At 40.2% G+C, this 17,029-nt stretch overlaps 2 protein-coding genes across 2 annotated transcripts; both read left to right on the top strand.

Annotated features, from left to right (window-relative positions):
- Positions 1 to 1,681: 1,681 nt before the first annotated feature.
- On the top strand, positions 1,682 to 8,167 carry LOC111195424 (uncharacterized). Its single transcript, XM_022682757.2, has 4 exons — positions 1,682 to 2,928; positions 4,080 to 5,030; positions 5,135 to 5,236; positions 5,724 to 8,167. Exons 2-4 carry the CDS (start codon positions 4,082 to 4,084, stop codon positions 7,424 to 7,426), a joined length of 2,754 nt encoding a protein of 917 aa, XP_022538478.2. The 5' UTR covers positions 1,682 to 2,928; positions 4,080 to 4,081; the 3' UTR covers positions 7,427 to 8,167.
- A 1,568-nt stretch (positions 8,168 to 9,735) lies between these two features.
- Positions 9,736 to 16,052, top strand: LOC111195423 (nascent polypeptide-associated complex subunit alpha, muscle-specific form). Its single transcript, XM_022682756.2, has 6 exons — positions 9,736 to 10,060; positions 10,640 to 10,759; positions 12,996 to 13,114; positions 13,301 to 13,448; positions 13,898 to 14,016; positions 14,152 to 16,052. The coding sequence occupies exons 1-6, from the start codon at positions 9,838 to 9,840 to the stop codon at positions 15,979 to 15,981; spliced, it is 2,559 nt and encodes an 852-aa protein (XP_022538477.2). The 5' UTR covers positions 9,736 to 9,837; the 3' UTR covers positions 15,982 to 16,052.
- Positions 16,053 to 17,029: the final 977 nt, after the last annotated feature.

The following is a 17,029-nucleotide window of genomic DNA, read 5'->3' as shown; positions in this document are numbered from 1 at the left end:
ATTTCTCTGAGCAATAACTGTATGAGGAATTTATTATAACGAACTGTAAATTGTATTAGTTGTTAAATAAAAGAAAAAAAAAATACAAATACACAATTCACTACTAGCACTTCCCTATTAGTTGGACCTCAGTAGTTTTGTTTGGATGCCTATTGTACAAATACTCAAAGTTGCAATGTAGTTGACATCTTGAAACCCTGTGCTTGTATGAATCTAAGCAGGGTAGTAAATTAAGTGTTATGATAAACTGGGGGTAATTACTGTCATATAAAGCTATGGGTTATGTATTTGTATTATTTTATTTTTTAAGTGATATTTTTTCTATCCATAGTAGCCAGTCCAATTTTTTACTTTATTATTAACACTATTCGTTAATTTATCTAAATTATTTGTTTATTTTTTGTGTTAAATCTGTTCTTTTACAATAATTCTTGATTTAAATACTTATTTTAGCTTACATTTTTGCAAAAAGAAAAAAAATCTCCATTATTCTTAAATGCTAATGTTATACACGTTTTTTGTTTCGTTTTCATATGAGTGCAATTCCCCATAGTCAGCCATTGAGCTTAATTTCGGCGTGTATGTGCCTTTAAGTGGGGCTGTATTTGCTCCAGTCCGCCTTAAAGCGCTAGGCATGTGTGTGTGAGGGCCTCCCCCTGCTCGCGCTGCAAAACGCTGCCTGCCTGAGCTCTTAAGGTGGACCGGTGGATTTGTGTAATACAAGTGCACTCCGCTTAAACAGTGTGGCCTACGAAAGAGTTAATTCCCACACTCAATCCCTTAACCCTACAGTGACCCCGGCCAGAAATTTTGTCACTGATATCGTTGTACAACTTCACCAGGAACTTCAGTACACAGCTAATATGAGCCTGTAACAGCATTTTAGCTCACAGCTAAAGCATGTTTTGGCTTTTACTGTTGGCCTATTAACACATTTGTTGACAAGCTCTTGAAATGCTGAACTTTATTAACATTTCAATAATTTTTTACACACTGTTTATGTCTAAAGGTAAAAGGCATGGAAAATGTGGTGCACATTTTGGCAACAGCATAATAGAACTGTTTTTAAAAAGCTAATAATCTGAAACCTGCATTTGCAGTACATGTACATCATACAGCTCTGGAAAAATAAATAAATACCACTTCAGTTTCTGAATTAGTTTCTCTCAATTTATAAATACAATTTTGTCAATTTTGAGCATTTATTTGCAGAAAATTATTCTGCACCATGCAAAAATCTAATTTATTTCCAGTTCAACAAAATGTTGCCCAAAGTTGAAAGCATGTAATTATCTTAAAATGTCTTTAAAATAAACTAGAAATAATCATTGATTTTTAGGCCCAAACTGTAAAAAAAAAAAAAGCCACAGACTGTTATCTTTCCTCCACTGACTCTTTGCTGTTCGAACTATTTAGTCCAGTAGATGGTGCCCTGCTGGCATTCACCAAACCCAGATTCATCCATCAATATACTAGTAAGTTCAATGTGATCGTCACTCCAGAGCAGAGCAGATTGTATCTTTTGTATATATATTATATATATTGTATATATATATGTAATTTTCACGTATGTCCATTTTTCATTATTCAATTTGGCCATCTCTTAAAACGTGGTGCCTGAGTAAAAAAATCACTGAGAATGTTGCAAAACATGCAGTTTTTTAGAACAGACAGGTAGTAAATATTGTGATAAGTATGATAGTACACAAGTTTTTCTCCCAAAAAGACACTCACACGAAACGAAACGAGTGTCATGTCCCATGGCATGTCCCATCTGGAATGACCATGTACTTGTTTTTCTCAGACGTCCACTGAGAAAATTACAGGCTGAATTACCTAATGTTTTTCACTGAACTCCATGGTGATCCCAAAATTTTTCGTTTCGCCACCTCGCGTTTGATAAAATAGCTATTTGTCCACTGCCATGCACCGCAATTACACTTTGGGTGCGCGTTTCCACGGAGATCCAACAACGAGTGGACATGGAGGAGCTACTGAACGCGATGTCATGTGACCAGCAAGCCAAAAAACTCACTGGTCCTCCTGTTTTTCAATTGCAGGCCAGATGCAAAGTTTTATCACAGAGTAGAAGTATTAAATATTTTTCACAGATGTCCTCCTGAGAAACTAATCGCGCCCGAAAAGGGCTTATGATGTATTCTCTGTGCATGTGTAACATTGTGGATTAAGGAATGTTCAATGCTAACACTTCCAAACTTCGGAAATGGAATGTCCCATCCATCTGGCACCAACCTTCAGGCTACACTTGAGCACGCTGACCAGCATTCAGCTACACTCTGAAGATAACATCTCACTTACGATTAGTTTACATACTGCTGTCTAACGTCTTTTGGCATATACATGCACATCAAAGTTCACATAATAATCGTAGTAGTCATAAAATAACTGAACATAGGTCATCATTAACTTCATAGTCTCTGCTTTGTCATGAAAGCAGGCTGGTGCAGTGCAAAGCTGATGGTCTTAAAGAAATCCTTTAAACTGAGCAGATTAGCATTCTGCAGCTGTGAGCAGATCAGAGAGCAAGAGATAAGGAAGACAACACAACAGGAGAATGCCTGCCTTTACTGGACCCTGCAACTTACCATCATCTGCAGTTCCATGATGGTATATGTAGCTGTAAAGTGCTAAAAGTATTGAATGCTGCAGCACCTGACGATCACTAACCTACATTGCAGGAGCTGGTTCTAGGGCACTGATCTCACAAAGCATGAACCAGATGGTGAAAAGATTACGGCACAACGTCAGAGGGACTTTGATCTAGGCATCATTCCTGAGAGCGAGACGGTGACATGTCATATTCGGGCATCACTCGATTTCTGTTTTTGCAGAGAGGTTACAGTGTATTTACAATTTGAAGAGTTCTGGAGCTGCCAAGGACTTTTGGAGCTGCTGCCAAATCTTCAGGTGAGTAAAACATGGAGGCGTGTACACTATTGAACTTAATATCTGATAAGAGTGGATTCAGAGGTCTTGTCTGGGGCTTTTGTTTATATGTAGTCTTTATTAATTACTCTTCAACAGCCTTCATCGCTGACTAAAGGTCAGTCTGCTTTAAAGCACCCCACCACAGTAGGTTCTTGGTAACATTTATTTGTGAATTATGAGTTGTATGATACCTTACTATTTAAAATATCATTACTGTAAGGGTTCTTTGAGACAATACCAAAGCCGTAGATGATCTTTCACAAATAAAAACAAATGAAGAATCTTTTTAAGTTTAAACACATGCCATACAAAGTTCTAAAGTCTTGAAAAAGGTGCCACATTTTGGGTCCCTTTGGGAATCATGTTTAAGAAAGAGATATGTGACCAGACCAATGCCTGCTTCACAATAAATGACTCTTCAAAAAATCTGTTCACTATTTCACTATTTCATTATTTCACAGTTACAGTTACACTTTCCAAAGTCATAATAAAATCACATAAGTCTTGTTGAGTTGCAGCAGGCACTTATCATTTTGATAATTCGGTGTAAGATAATGCGTCTTTTTTTCTTCTTGATTTTTTCAATAAAATCAACGGTGTTTAATAATTATAATGCTTTTTTGTCTTGGCTCATGCACTGTGACGTTGGGAGTGTTTAAACTAAATTCTGCGCTTTCAAAAGACAGCTATGAATAAAAAGCTGCATTTTATGCTGCTTCTCCATCAGCAACCGGAGTCTGAGGGAGCGGAATTGGCCATGCTCTCCTTTGGTGGGTAGATAGCTCTGTCTCCCTCACCACTCCCTGTATGATGTTTTTAGGCTGATTTAGTTTTTGTGATCAATTCTTTATTAAAAGCATACAGGTAATCCTCATGAACAATTTGTAAATGTACATTTTCGTCCCTTTTCAAAAAGGGAAATAAAAATAAAAACCATACACAAACTTACAACTTATAATGCCTTGTTTAGGATGATTTTAAAGCAGGGGATCAGGTGCTAGTCTCCAAACATGCTGGCTGCGTGGTGATGCTACATATTTCTTACACTGAATATATTGCCAGGTATTGCATATTTCCTGCTTATCTAACCATCATTCTAAATGCCTTTTTTGTATCCCTGCTTCCTTAAGACATGGCTGCCTTCCGAAACTCCCAAAGCCCAACAGCTTGGCTCCTGGCTCTGGTGTTAGGATTGTCTCTGTTCCAGCAAGCTGCTGTTGCATTTGTCAGAACAGCAGGCAGCTCAGACTTAAAGATGCCCTTAGGTCAAACTAAGACTGGCCTGACCCCTGGCACCACGCAAGGCATTCAACAGGCTCCTGAAAGAGGAGTTGATGGGCTCTCCAAGGACTTGTTACTACTGCCTCTTCAGTTAAACACAGACGATGGTGATGGCTCTGGAAATGGAAGTTGGCTGAGAGAAAATCTCACAGAGGTAAACAGAGGTAGGGCACCATCTTCTGGAACAATGGAGAAGAACATCTCCGGTCTGGGTGGTAAAGAGAAACGAGATTTACGGGAAAGTGTAACAGACTCCCCTCCTCTCCTGGCTGGTCCACAAATACTCATGCAAAGGATTATCCGTAATGATAATCATGATGATCAGGATATAATGATGATGAATAGAAATGACCCCAGCGTTTCACAAGCCACGACCACGCTGCCTGTTCCGTCCACAGCACCAGCTCACAGCAAAGCAACCATGATTACAAACAACACTAAAAGCAATGTATTTTTAACCACTAGAGTAGGACCAGCTATAGATAAAGAAATGACCCCCATTAGAACACTTGAAGAAACCCATGCTGTTGATGGTTCCTATGACATGGGAACTACTATCTCTGCAAAAACAATTGACAAAGAAGCCCCAGAGGAAAAACAGTTCATACATACAGCAAGTTTCAACGCTGAAACAGAGGACTCAGGAAGTACATCCAGTTCTGGACTCAAGTCTATTGCTGACCAGTTACCAGATATGACCAGTGTATTCCGAGAACCACCTGAACCTCTACATGTGGAAAAAATGCAAGAGCAAGAGGCAATAGGAGTATTGCCTATGGACAAAACAACAATACAGAAAGGTAAATATTTATTCTTGATTACAGTTCATGTCATGTATGATTCTTATGTATGTATGATTATTTTTAGATCAAACCAAAAGACATGGAATCTGTCTTTGTTTCAGGTAATAGGACATCTGGTGGTGCTGCCGCTGAGGCCCAGACACCTATAGGGTCATTGTCCTCAGTCAATCGATCAGAAGAATTAGATGGGCCGAAATCTAGAGGTCAGTACATGTTCTCACCAGAAAGTAAATCTATTATGGGCCAATCCTAGCCAGATGACCTGTCACAGTCATTTCCACCCACTGAGCTATCCCCTGTGCGTGGTAATGGCTTATGAATTGTAAAGAATTTGTTACACATAGTGCTGTGAATCAAGGAATGTTAAATGCTTATCCACAGAAATAGAATGACCCATACATCTGCCTCGCACTATCAGTCCATATTAACTCCCATAATTCACGTTATTTTGCCATGAGCACATTAGCTAGTGTTCAACCTCACTCACAAGATGACACCTCATAATGTATACACGAGGTAACACTTCATGATCAACTGACATACTGCTATTATATGTCAGAATATGTGACAGAGATCCCCCTTTTTATGAAAAGAACCAGTTTTCTTGCATAAAACAAAAGAAGAAATCAGGGATAATCAACTAAGGTATGAAACTGTAAGAATTCTAACTACCTCTCTCTCTTATTTCAGATGATGACAAGTCTAGGTGGTTTGGTGGGATATTTGGGCCAATCACAGAGAAAGGCCTGTCTGAACCCTCAGGTCCTTGTGCTTTGGGTTTAGGCCCCTGTGTGTTTCCTACCAGCCCCAATGGCACTCTCCTGCAGTGGGAAGATTTGCGCCGCACTCTGGCATTTGCCTGGGAGCTCCATGTGTTTGGTTCTGCCATCTTCTTTATGTTGGTGCTAATCGGAGCCTTCTGGGGAGTAATTGGTGGATCTGGCATATGCCAACCCTTTTGTGAACCCCTCACTTTGGCAAATGTCCTGCTACTTCTCTCAGGTTTGCTCAGATTTGTTCAGTTCATTGTCGACCCGTATGGTACAAGGCACATCCTGCCCCGTCCAATCCTTGCAGCACTGTACAACTTACCGCTTGCCCTTCTGTTGTGGGCACAGGTCACCTTAGCTTTGCTGGCATTGAAAGGAACACGGTTGAACCTCCTGACTCCTGCTCTTCAGCGCCCCCATGTCACTGGAGGTCTAGCAACTTTGCACTGTGCTTCTCTTCTGGGGGCTGACCTTCTTTCCCACACCCTGTCCCCGGCACTACCCCTGATGCTTCAGACACTCTCCATCTGCTGGGGTCTTCCACTCTGTTTGGGAATTCTCTTCAGGGCCCTTCCTCCTCTTAGGTCGGCCGCCAGAACCCCTATCCCGAGATGGGGGGCCTACAAACGGGTTGAGGAACGTGCCAGGAGGGTTCTAATCGTCTGTGCCCTGCTGGGTGTGCTGTGCTGCACTCTTCAGATTCATGGCCTGCTCTGGATGTACGGGCTCCTTGGAGATTGGCGCCGGTTCGGCTGGGGCTGGTGGCTTGGGCAGTTCTGGGCACGCTTGCTGGAGCTGTCTTGGAGCTTCTCAATGCTGTTGCTGGGTTCAAGGGCCTTCTGGAGGCCTAGTAGAGGTGGGCCTAAGAGAGGAGATCGGGATCAAGGTCAAGGGGCTGGTGGACGATCTGAGAATGGCGCATTTGCTTCCTCTTGGGACAGAGTGTTGAAGTGCCTGCCTTGGAGAAGACAAGAAAATGCCTGGGCTGATCTGTTACCTAATAACTGGGCAGGGTACCAGCAATCCAGAACAGATATCAAGAATTCAGTGGTTGAGAACTATGAAGCCAATGCAAGTGTTGGTGTAAAGGACAGCCATGCTAACAGTACAAGTAACAGAGCTTATAGCACCAGCAACTATGACTCTCAGTCCGCTCCTCGGTGGTCTCATGGTCTAGAATGGCAAGAGCGTGACTGTGTCTTGTCTTTAATCGAGTTTGACTTATGCCCTCCCTCTCCCATCGAACTTAGACGAAGCATTGACAATGCCTTGCATTTTGGACACCTTTTAGGAAGCATGGGGAGCCTCTTTACCCCTCCACCTCCTTCCTGGACCCAGAGTGAGGTGTCCACAGCAGCTCCTGGAGGTGATTTTGCAACACAAACTACGCCCACCCACATAGCCTACAGGTGGGCTCTGGATGCAGAGTCATGCCCCATCTCTCCCCAGTGCTTTAGGTTGGCACAGGAACCTGAGGTGGCAGTGCTGGATCCAGAAACCTTCCTTCCTCCAGACATTACCAGTGAGATCCGGCTGTGGGAGAGAAATTCTGCAATACCAGCTGTTAAGGAAGAGGGTGACTGGATCAGCATAACAAGTGGTGACGATATCACTAACCTGTGAACCTTTTTTAGGCTAATTTATGCTCAAATACAGACAGGACCTTTGTTCTGTGTTCATTTCATCCATATTTGTGCAAGGGCACAAACTAAGGTAAAAGCTAACAGATAAGGGCAGAGCACAACAGTACCACTGGAAACTGTGAGGGCAGTTTAGCCAGGAGTTCAAGTGAAACATGACCACTTCCATATGGACATGACAAAAAAATGAAGGCGGAACTTTTTCTAAACCCCCATTGCATCCTTTGTCTTTTTTAGATATTAGTAAATTATCTCAACCTTTTACTCTATCGCCATGTTTGTTGTTGTCAGAAATGTTTGACTCTGAACTAGTGGAAGTGCTACTTAAAGTTCATGTCAATGTAAATCATTCATTGAAGAATGTGGGTAGTGGCGTTTACATTATTTAAAATGGACCTTTAAGATATGTAATTTTTGTACGTAAAGGCAGTTTAAAAGAGAATTAAGACTTTAAGCTGTCTGTGGCACTTTAACTCGACAGAATTTGTTTCTTTTATATAGAAAGTATATAAATCATGCATGCAGTTCTGGTGTAACTGTACATGGTCTCAGTTCTAGGGAACAGTTTCATTTTACAAATGTACATACATTCATTTTATGAAAGTAAAAATATGTATAAACAGCACTTTATTAATTACATCATTTTTTCCGTAATTCTTATATTGTTTTGTTAATTAACACTGAACGTTGAGATTGATCTTTATTCATGTGTTAGTGTGTAAACTAAAATATATATATATATAACGAGCATTTTATGAAGTTTTTTTTTTTTTCATAATTCCAGCTTTGTATTGTGACCAAAGTTGAAAGCAGAACTTAATAAAAAATTTTCTTCAACCTATTTTTGGTGGAATTTCATTTGAATTGAAATGGCAATATAATGTAGATATGGTGCAATAAATCTGTTTATTAGATGTTCAGTGTGTTTCTCTAAACAAGTGGGGTGCAGTGAAAGTGCTAGAGGGCCTATGTCCAATTATTTTCAAAAATTAAACCATATATACTATACAAGTATATGACGAGCTTGTTGATTGGTCTGGGGTGCAGAGTCACATGACTGACAAAGATTGTTGATTGCTTAGCAAGTCTCATTGTATGATTTTACCATATTTTATTAAATGTTTTATAAAATTGTTCAGTTAGTCAAATCTGGAAAAGTTTGAAAGTATCCTCAAGTGCAGTTGCAAAGACCATCAACTGGCTCTCATCAGGACCGCCCCAGGAAAAAAAGTCAGAGGGTTTCCTCTGTTGCACAGGATAAGTTTATGAGCGTTACCTCAGAAACCCCTCAGATAAGTCCCACCAAAATGTTTTTTGGTAATTTGGTTTGTTTAACCCTTTTAAATTACTACATGACATTCCTTATGTGGGCCATTCCACCAAATGAGTGCCATTTGCTTGTTGTATCTCTTCCAAATTAAACTTTTTTTCAACTCTGAATCTAAGAACACATGTACTTAACTATTCAAAATATGAACTGGTCAAACTCAGGCAGTTATACTTTTTACAAGGTTTCCTTTGTTATGAAGATGGTTACAAAACTATTTTAAAGAAATGGTTGACTGCATGTTTCAATAATGAATATTTATAACAAAAAAAACACTCCTGTTACTGGCAGTCATTCCTGTTACTTTTGATGTTTTGTGTAACAGGAATTAAAGTAACAGGATTTTTTTTTTAGCAATCATCAGCAAAAACATGAAAAATAGCTAAATGGCGGCTAATTAATTTTTATGGTAAAGTTTATAGTTAGAGACTGTACACAGGTAAATGCTATTTTTTCAGTGTTCCAAGTAGTTTGTAATAATGCTTTTAAATTACATATCTTACTTTTGTAATTAGGTCAACACTGTGCTTAATAACAATGGCCCGTGTGTTTCTTTATTGGATGGATGACTTGAGTATTCATTTACAATGTAGAAAAAAAGAAAAGAAAAAGGCGTATCCAAACTTTTGACTGATATAGTAGATGTCCTCTATATTTAAATTAAATATTTCTACATGTTTCACTGTATACTTTATCTCTTAAAACCTAAATGTCACTTGTTTACCTTAATATATATATATATATATATATATATATATATATATATATATATATATATATATATATATATATATATATATATATATAATGTGGGATTTCCCATACTTTCTTTTTGCGCATTTGCGTATTTTACCGCTGCGCCTGTGTTTACCGTAATATCGTGCGTATACGCGCATATAAATTAAGTAATTGGTCACAGCTGAGTGCAATAACTGATATACTGCGCGGTGTATTTCGTCTCAGGTGATAAGAGTTAAGTCTCGGCAGATTTATATGCCTATGGCCTGCTTTGTGTCGAGGCCTAACTTAATACAATTTAATACGATACATAAAAATACAACGAGAAAATGTGGAAGAGAAATCAGCTGCACATTCTAACAGTGGCAACAACCCTGAGCTCAGCAGCATTCTGTCTTCACACGATTCCTACAAAACCACAGGAGAGAGTGATCAGACATGGCACAATATTTGTTGGAAATCAGAGAAAGTTTTTCTCTAATGAAACTAAAGGTGGGGCTGGAGATTTAGGAGATACTGATGGATACCAAGCTGATCAGCCTGAGGCAGAAGGTAAAGTTTATAAAAAATACCCAAACTTAGTTTTTTATCTAATGTTTTAGTGATCTAGTTAGTATATTAAATCAATTATAAAGCAACTAGAGGTACATACATATTATTTAAAATCCCATGGTACCCATGTATTTCAGGAGTACATAGACAGAACACACTAGAAAAAAAAACTAACACTATAATATTGTTTTTTTTTAACCCTCTATGACATGGTGTTGCAACAAAACACTTTTTATTATTACAGTGTCCTTTTTTCTGTATATATATGGCTATTTTGTTTTCATTTACTTACCAAAAGAATAATTGCCTTAAAGACACATGATGCAGTTCGAGGCAATGTAATCATACTTAATCCGTGGTTCTTACTTTTATGATTACATATTGATTGTCTGTATTGCCTTTTTATTGTTATTTATCAGATGTATTATTATTAGCTTCCACAAATGCTGCAAAAACATCATACTATACACTTCATTACCACTGGCAGACAACTGACCAATTTCCTTTTAGCCTACTTCCATAAATACCAAAATCATTTGCTTTAATACTAGTGAGTGATGGTTTTCTTTTGTGTGCCAGTGGGGTACACGCTTGCTGAGCAACAACTCCACCAGTTGAGGCCTTCTGTGCAGTGTGATAATGACTCCATGACCTTGAGGATGCTGGGAAAGCGAGTACCTGACTTCTTGGTTGAGAGAGGTGAGGGATACTCCAGTTTTTTCTGCCTAACTATTTATAATGTACATGCTTCCATGGTGTTTGGATGTGCAAAATACTGTGCAATGCATTGTTAACTACTATTGCTAACTATGCTAACGTGGGAAATAGTGGCACATTTTGGCTGGATTCACCAAAATGGATGCCAAAGTCCAAAGCTAAATGTTTTTGAAAATGTTTTGAAATTGTACACAATTATCTTTGTTTAAAATCTGGGTAACTTAATTTCTAGTTCCAACATGAATAGAGCACAGTATTAGTCTTGTTTTAGACAAGACAACCATATACAACATACTTGTTCTGGGCACAGATGGAATTTGGTCTCCGCCTTTAAATCATCTTGCCTTGAACACACACATATACACTATTGAGTACAGGTGCTGGTCAACGAATTAGAATAATTTGAAATAGTGCAATCATGAAATTCTTTTAATGCATTTTTTGTGCAGAAAGCAAATCAGGTGTTCACCGCACCTGTCCTACTCGTTAGACTAATCACAGAACTCGTTACCTGGAAAACAATTTGCTCAGCTGAGCTTTCCAAAAGGCCCATTTAGGCCATTTAACTGTGACACTGTTGTTTTATGGAATTAGAATAATGGAGAAACCGTTTCATTGAATTAGAATAATTTTACAATATTACAATCATCACTTTCTCAGTATTTTGTGGCTGCCCCCTTGGCTTGTATGACTGCCTGAAGTCTCCGCGGCATCGATTTGACCAGCTTGTCGCAAGTTTCCGCACTCACAGCTTCCCAGGCAGTGGCGATGTTCTGCTTCAGTTGGTCCAGCGTAGTAGGCTTTCTGTCGCGAATTTTCCGCTTGACGATGGCCCAAAGGTTTTCAATGACATTGAGGTCAGGCAAGTTGGCCGGCCATGCCAAAACTTCAAGCTGTTTTTCAGTGAACCAATCTTTGGTCGACTTTGCCGCATGAGCCGGTGCAAGATCCTGTTGAAATAAGAAGTCTTCTTCGCCGAACTGTTCCTCAACAGTCGGAATCAGGAACGTTTCCAGAACATCTTGATATACGGCAGCATTGACAGTCTTCTTGAGGAAGCAGAGTTTCCCTACACCTCGAGCGGACATGCATCCCCAGACCATAACGCTCTGGGGAAACTTGACGGATCTTTTCACGCACTCGTGGTTGTAGGTTTCGCCACCACGACGCCAGACACGAGGACCTTGGTCACCGAAGGAGATGCAGAAGCGTGATTCGTCACTGAAGACCACTTTCTGCCAGTCTTCAGCAGTCCACTCGCCGTGTTCTTTGGCCCACTTCAGCCGTTTCTCCATTTGTTTCTTGTTCAGCATCGGTTTTACTGCTGGAACGCGAGATTTGAAGCCGAGTTCGCGCAGACGACGGTAAGTGGTTGATCTGGAGACGTCAGCGCCGGTCTGCTTGTTCCACAAGTCGGTGAGCTCGGAAGTGGACTTGAACCGGTTGCTGACTGCGATCTTTCTCAGCTGCTTGTTGTCACGAGCAGAAGTTTTTCGGACGCCGGATCAGTTGGTGCGCTTGCTGCAGTTTTTCTTGAGAGCTTTGCAGGCGGAAGACTGGCTGATGCCGAGCTGCTCAGCAATTTTAGTTTGGGTCAAGCCTTGTTGGCGAAGGGCTTGAATTTGAGCCACTATTCCGGTTGAGAGGTCGCGCTGCTTACCCATGATTGATTTTACAACTTAGAAATTCTACTCAACCCTGACTTTATACTGCACAGTGAACACTCTTCACAGAAAACAAAAATTCGAGCATTTATTCTAATTCAATGAAACGGTTTCTCCATTATTCTAATTCAATAAAACAACAGTGTCACAGTTAAATGGCCTAAATGGACCTTTTGGAAAGCTCAGCTGAGCAAATTTTTTTCCAGGTAACGAGTTCTGTGATTTAGTCTAACGAGTAGGACAGGTGCGGTGAACACCTGATTTGCTTTCTGCACAAAAAATGCATTCAAAGAATTTCATGATTGCACTATTTCAAATTATTCTAATTCGTTGACCAGCACCTGTACACTCAGAAGACCCACATTGACATCGTTAAAGTTGCAGTATGGATTAAGGGTCTCCCAAATCCTAGTGACGAACCCCCAACTTTCTCAATGACCTGGTGCTCTAAACACTGAGCCACCACTGTCTCAATATGGGCCTGTCCTGCTTTACCTATTATTCAATGAACTCCTTGTCTGTTGTGATGTACAACCAAGCTTTGTGTTAAATAGATGGGAAGACCCCAGTGCCGCTATCTGAAATGCCTGCCGACTGTGGCTTATCGGTGAAGAGGGCACGCAGAGATATCTTCCTTGTTGCCAAGTATGATGGCTGTCATATGACACAAGAGGTAATGAGGATTCAAGAAGTGGTCAAATGATACATTAGGCCCCTAAAGTAAACTTATGTGTTGTAAACTTAAACGTTGTAGTGTGTGTGTTTTTTTTTTTTTTTTTTTTTTTTCCCCCGTGGCATTTGAAATGCTTGGTTCATGTGTCTGTAGCATACGAGCATGTTCTCGAATTGTTTTTGACAGGGGGATAATTACATCCTGCCATTACGCTTGTGGGGAGTGCCAGTGAAAATGGGTTGTCCTGTGGAAGCTCTTTTTCTTACAGTCTCTTGTACCCTTTCTGCAATGGTAATTCAAGTTGGCAACTCTGTGGATTCCCTCAAAGTGAAAGGTGAGCTTGATGCTGCATCCGTTTGAACTCAGATGTTGGAATTTCCCAGTTTTAAGTAGGAAATTTCAGCTGGAACATTCCCCCCAAGTTTGGATTTCCTACACAGACAGTCAGGAGAGGCACACCCAGTACCAGTTGTACTCTCAGTAGTAACTGGTATTGTTAATATAAGCAATACTTATCTTAGAAAAAATAGGACGTCTTTTTGGTAGGATTTTTTTTTTTTTTTTTTTTTACTATATGTAGTTGTTTCCTTTATAAAACACTGGTTAGTCAGTTGGGATTAAGTATTTAGCTAACTTTCTTTTTATAATGTATTGAAGTGGTGTACAATTGTTTAAATGGTGTTACCAGCTTTGAAATCAGCTTTTCTGTGAACAATTTTATTAATTTCATTAAAACCTGTCTGGATGATGGTTTGATTCCAATAATTCTGTTGTTTTTTCAAGTGAATGGAGAATGGCAGCCTCTGGCCCAAGCCTGTGACACCTGTGGGTTCACCCTAGAGGCTGTGCCAAGTGAATGGATTGTCACTGCTCCATATACGAGCAAATGTTGGCAAATTGAGGTATGTTATGTTCCCTTTATTTACTTAAAATCTTCCAAGAATCCTCAGTATTATGTGATTTTTTATTTTTTTTTATTTTTTTTTTTTTATTTTATTTTTTTTTTTTTATATATTTACTTTGTCTTTGTTTTACAGGGTGAAGAAAGGCTCTTGTCTGTGTTGTACAGTAATGGAGAGGTGACACTTTCCTGCCCACTAGACACCACTCCTTTACCTACTGATGAAGAGCTTCCACCAGTTCATCCCATCCCACCAGTGGAATATCCTTTTCCATATCCTGGGAATCAGTTTTGGCCTTTCTATCTTGGCTATCCTGGCACTCCTCCCAGGAGCCCCACTTCTGCTACAACAGGTACAAGCCCAACAGCACCTGCTGCAACAGTAACACCTCCCAGTGCTGATGATGACTTCTGGAATCCCTATGGCCATGGCAGGAATTGGCTATTCTATCCTGGCTATCCTGGTTATTCTGGTACGCCTCTCAGGAGCCCCACCTCTGGCCCAGCAACTCCTGCCACAACAACTACTACTGCTACAACTACTACCAACCCAACCACCACTGCTGCAACAACAGCTAAACCTTCCGTTGCAGATGACCGCTTCTGGAATCGCTATGGCCATGGGAGAAATTGGCTCTTCTATCCTGGCTATCCTGGTTATTCTGGTCCCCCTCCCAAGAGTGCCACCCCAGCCTCAGCAACACCTGCCCTAACAACTACTACTGCTTCGACTACTACCAACCCATCAACTGCTGCTACAATAGCTAATCCTCCTGGTTCAGATGAGCGCTTCTGGAATCCCTATGGCCATGCCAGGAATTGGCTGTTCTATCCTGGCTATCCTGGTTATTTTGGTCCCCCTCTCAGGAGCCCCACCCCTGGCCCAACAACTCCTGACCCAAAAACTCCTGACCTGAATACTGCTACTACTACTAGCAACCCATCAACTGCTGCTACAACAGCTAAACCTCCTGGTGCAGATGAGCGTTTCTGGAATCCCTATGGCTATCCTAAGCATTGGCTCTACTACCCCAGCTATCCTGGTGCTTATGGCTATCCTGATGCTCCTCCCAGGAGTCCCACGCCTGGCCCAACAACTCCTGACCAGACTACTGCTACAACTACCACCACCCCAACAACTGCTGCTACAACAGCTAAACCTATCGTTTCAGATAAGAGCTTCTGGAATCCCTATGGCTATCCTAAGCACTGGCTCTATTATCCCAGCTATCCTAGTGCTTATGGCTATACTGATGTTCCTCCAAGAAAACCTCCAACCACTGCGACAAATCCTGCAGCAACTAGCCCAACAACTGCCGCCACAATAGGTAAGCCTCCTGGTGCAGACGAGCGATTTTGGAATCCTTACAGTCATGCAAAGTATTGGCGCTTCCACCCTGGTGCCTCTCCCATGATACCAACATCTACCTCAATAACATCTACTGCCACAACATCAGCTTCAACTGTTAAACCTCCTCCCAATGCTGATCAACAGCCACATTGGTCTCCACTCCCTTGGCTCCCAACTGTGTATGATCCATCAGTTTACAGTAGTACTGGACAAGCATACCAAATACCCTGGATGCCATACCACCCAAGGCAATCTGGGAGAGATCAAAAAGGCTTGCTGCCAGTAGCTACTGCTTCAGTAGTAAATGGTGCTGCTTCAGTCAAACCGAAATGGTATCACCCTACGTACCAAATGCCTGGTGCTCCACAGCTGCAAACCTCTGCGGCTACAAAGCATACGCATCATCCAGGTATGCCACATCCCTATTCATGGCCAATGTACCCTTCTTCCTCTAGGCAGTCATTAAGGGACACTGGGATTGACCCTAAATTGAACTTCGATCAAATGTTTGCTAGCAGAGGGTGGAGCTCTCTGCTCTATCCGGCCCAACTTTCTCCTCTTCAGGTCAAAGCTGGCCAAGTGTATAAAGGTAGTGACTTGGTTCCTAGTCGATGAACAAACATCCCCAAAAACTGAGGTTTCTGTTTGTTGTGTTTTTGTCAATAAAAAAACAAACACAAAAATGACTGTGCTGTAGCTGGTTTTTATTTATATATTTATATTTTCTCCACTTGGAGTATAAAGCTGTTACCATGGTGATTTTTACAGCCTAGAATAGACTTGCCTAGGTGGTAAGGTTTCAGATTATTAGACGTTTCTCACTACTTTGCAAAAGCTGGAGGCCTGATGAAATAAAATTAAATGTATGATGGGGTGCAGTTGTTGGTAACTAATGCTGGCGGATTAGTTACAATGCTTGCAAATCAAAGCCCTGTATTGTTATTTGTTAACTTCTTTTTCTTCCAGGATCAATAACTCAAAATCTGCTTAATGTAGAAAGTGTCATTTTTAAGCTTTTTAGGACCAGTACAGATTTTTAATGTTCAGACTTATAATGGGGCACTGTTATCAACAGTATACAAAGAAAAAAAGGATGCATCCATCCATCCAATTACCAACTACCTTTTTTTTGTATTTATCACTGTCTGTCTGACAGCTTTCTATCATTGGACACCTTTTTTATTTATCCTTCAACAACTCTCTATCTAGCTCCATACAACTCTGCATCAATCCCTTGACAACTTATCTATCCATTTATGTATTTTTCCTTTAATCTATAGCTCTGTATCTGTCTCTCTACAACTCTGTATCTATCAGTATATCTATCAACAACTTTTGTATCTTACTAATTCTGTCTAATTTCGAACTTTTTTCCCTTTACATTAACTGGAAATTATTATTCTTACTTTTCTTGTTGTTGTTATAAACAAAAACTTCAAATATTTGAGCAATTCTCCATTACGATTTATATTGTTAGTTCTTACGTAACTTCAGTTTTTTAGTGTTTAATTATTTAACAGCACAATTTAAAGAGATGCACAAGCTATTGTTTGCTTTTACATTTAATTTAATTTTTTAATGAAAAAAGCAGCCCTCTTCATCCTTACATGCACTTTATATTAGACAAATTGTAAACACAAACTTTTTTTATTTCAGTAAAAAT

The sequence above is a fragment of the Astyanax mexicanus genome, chromosome 24 (assembly GCF_023375975.1).
Source record: "Astyanax mexicanus isolate ESR-SI-001 chromosome 24, AstMex3_surface, whole genome shotgun sequence".
Classification (NCBI taxonomy): domain Eukaryota; kingdom Metazoa; phylum Chordata; class Actinopteri; order Characiformes; family Acestrorhamphidae; genus Astyanax; species Astyanax mexicanus.
This window is presented reverse-complemented; position numbering and strand designations above follow the sequence as displayed.

Coding starts and splice junctions, on each gene's coding strand:
- LOC111195423 (XM_022682756.2), top strand. CDS start 9,838: ATGTGGAAGAGAAATCAGCTGCACATTCTAACAGTGGCAACAACCCTG. Junction 10,760..12,995: donor TGACTTCTTGGTTGAGAGAG/GTGAGGGATACT, acceptor TGTGTTAAATAG/ATGGGAAGACCCCAGTGCCG. Junction 13,115..13,300: donor GCTGTCATATGACACAAGAG/GTAATGAGGATT, acceptor TGTTTTTGACAG/GGGGATAATTACATCCTGCC.
- LOC111195424 (XM_022682757.2), top strand. CDS start 4,082: ATGGCTGCCTTCCGAAACTCCCAAAGCCCAACAGCTTGGCTCCTGGCT. Junction 5,031..5,134: donor CAAAACAACAATACAGAAAG/GTAAATATTTAT, acceptor TCTTTGTTTCAG/GTAATAGGACATCTGGTGGT. Junction 5,237..5,723: donor AGATGGGCCGAAATCTAGAG/GTCAGTACATGT, acceptor CTCTTATTTCAG/ATGATGACAAGTCTAGGTGG.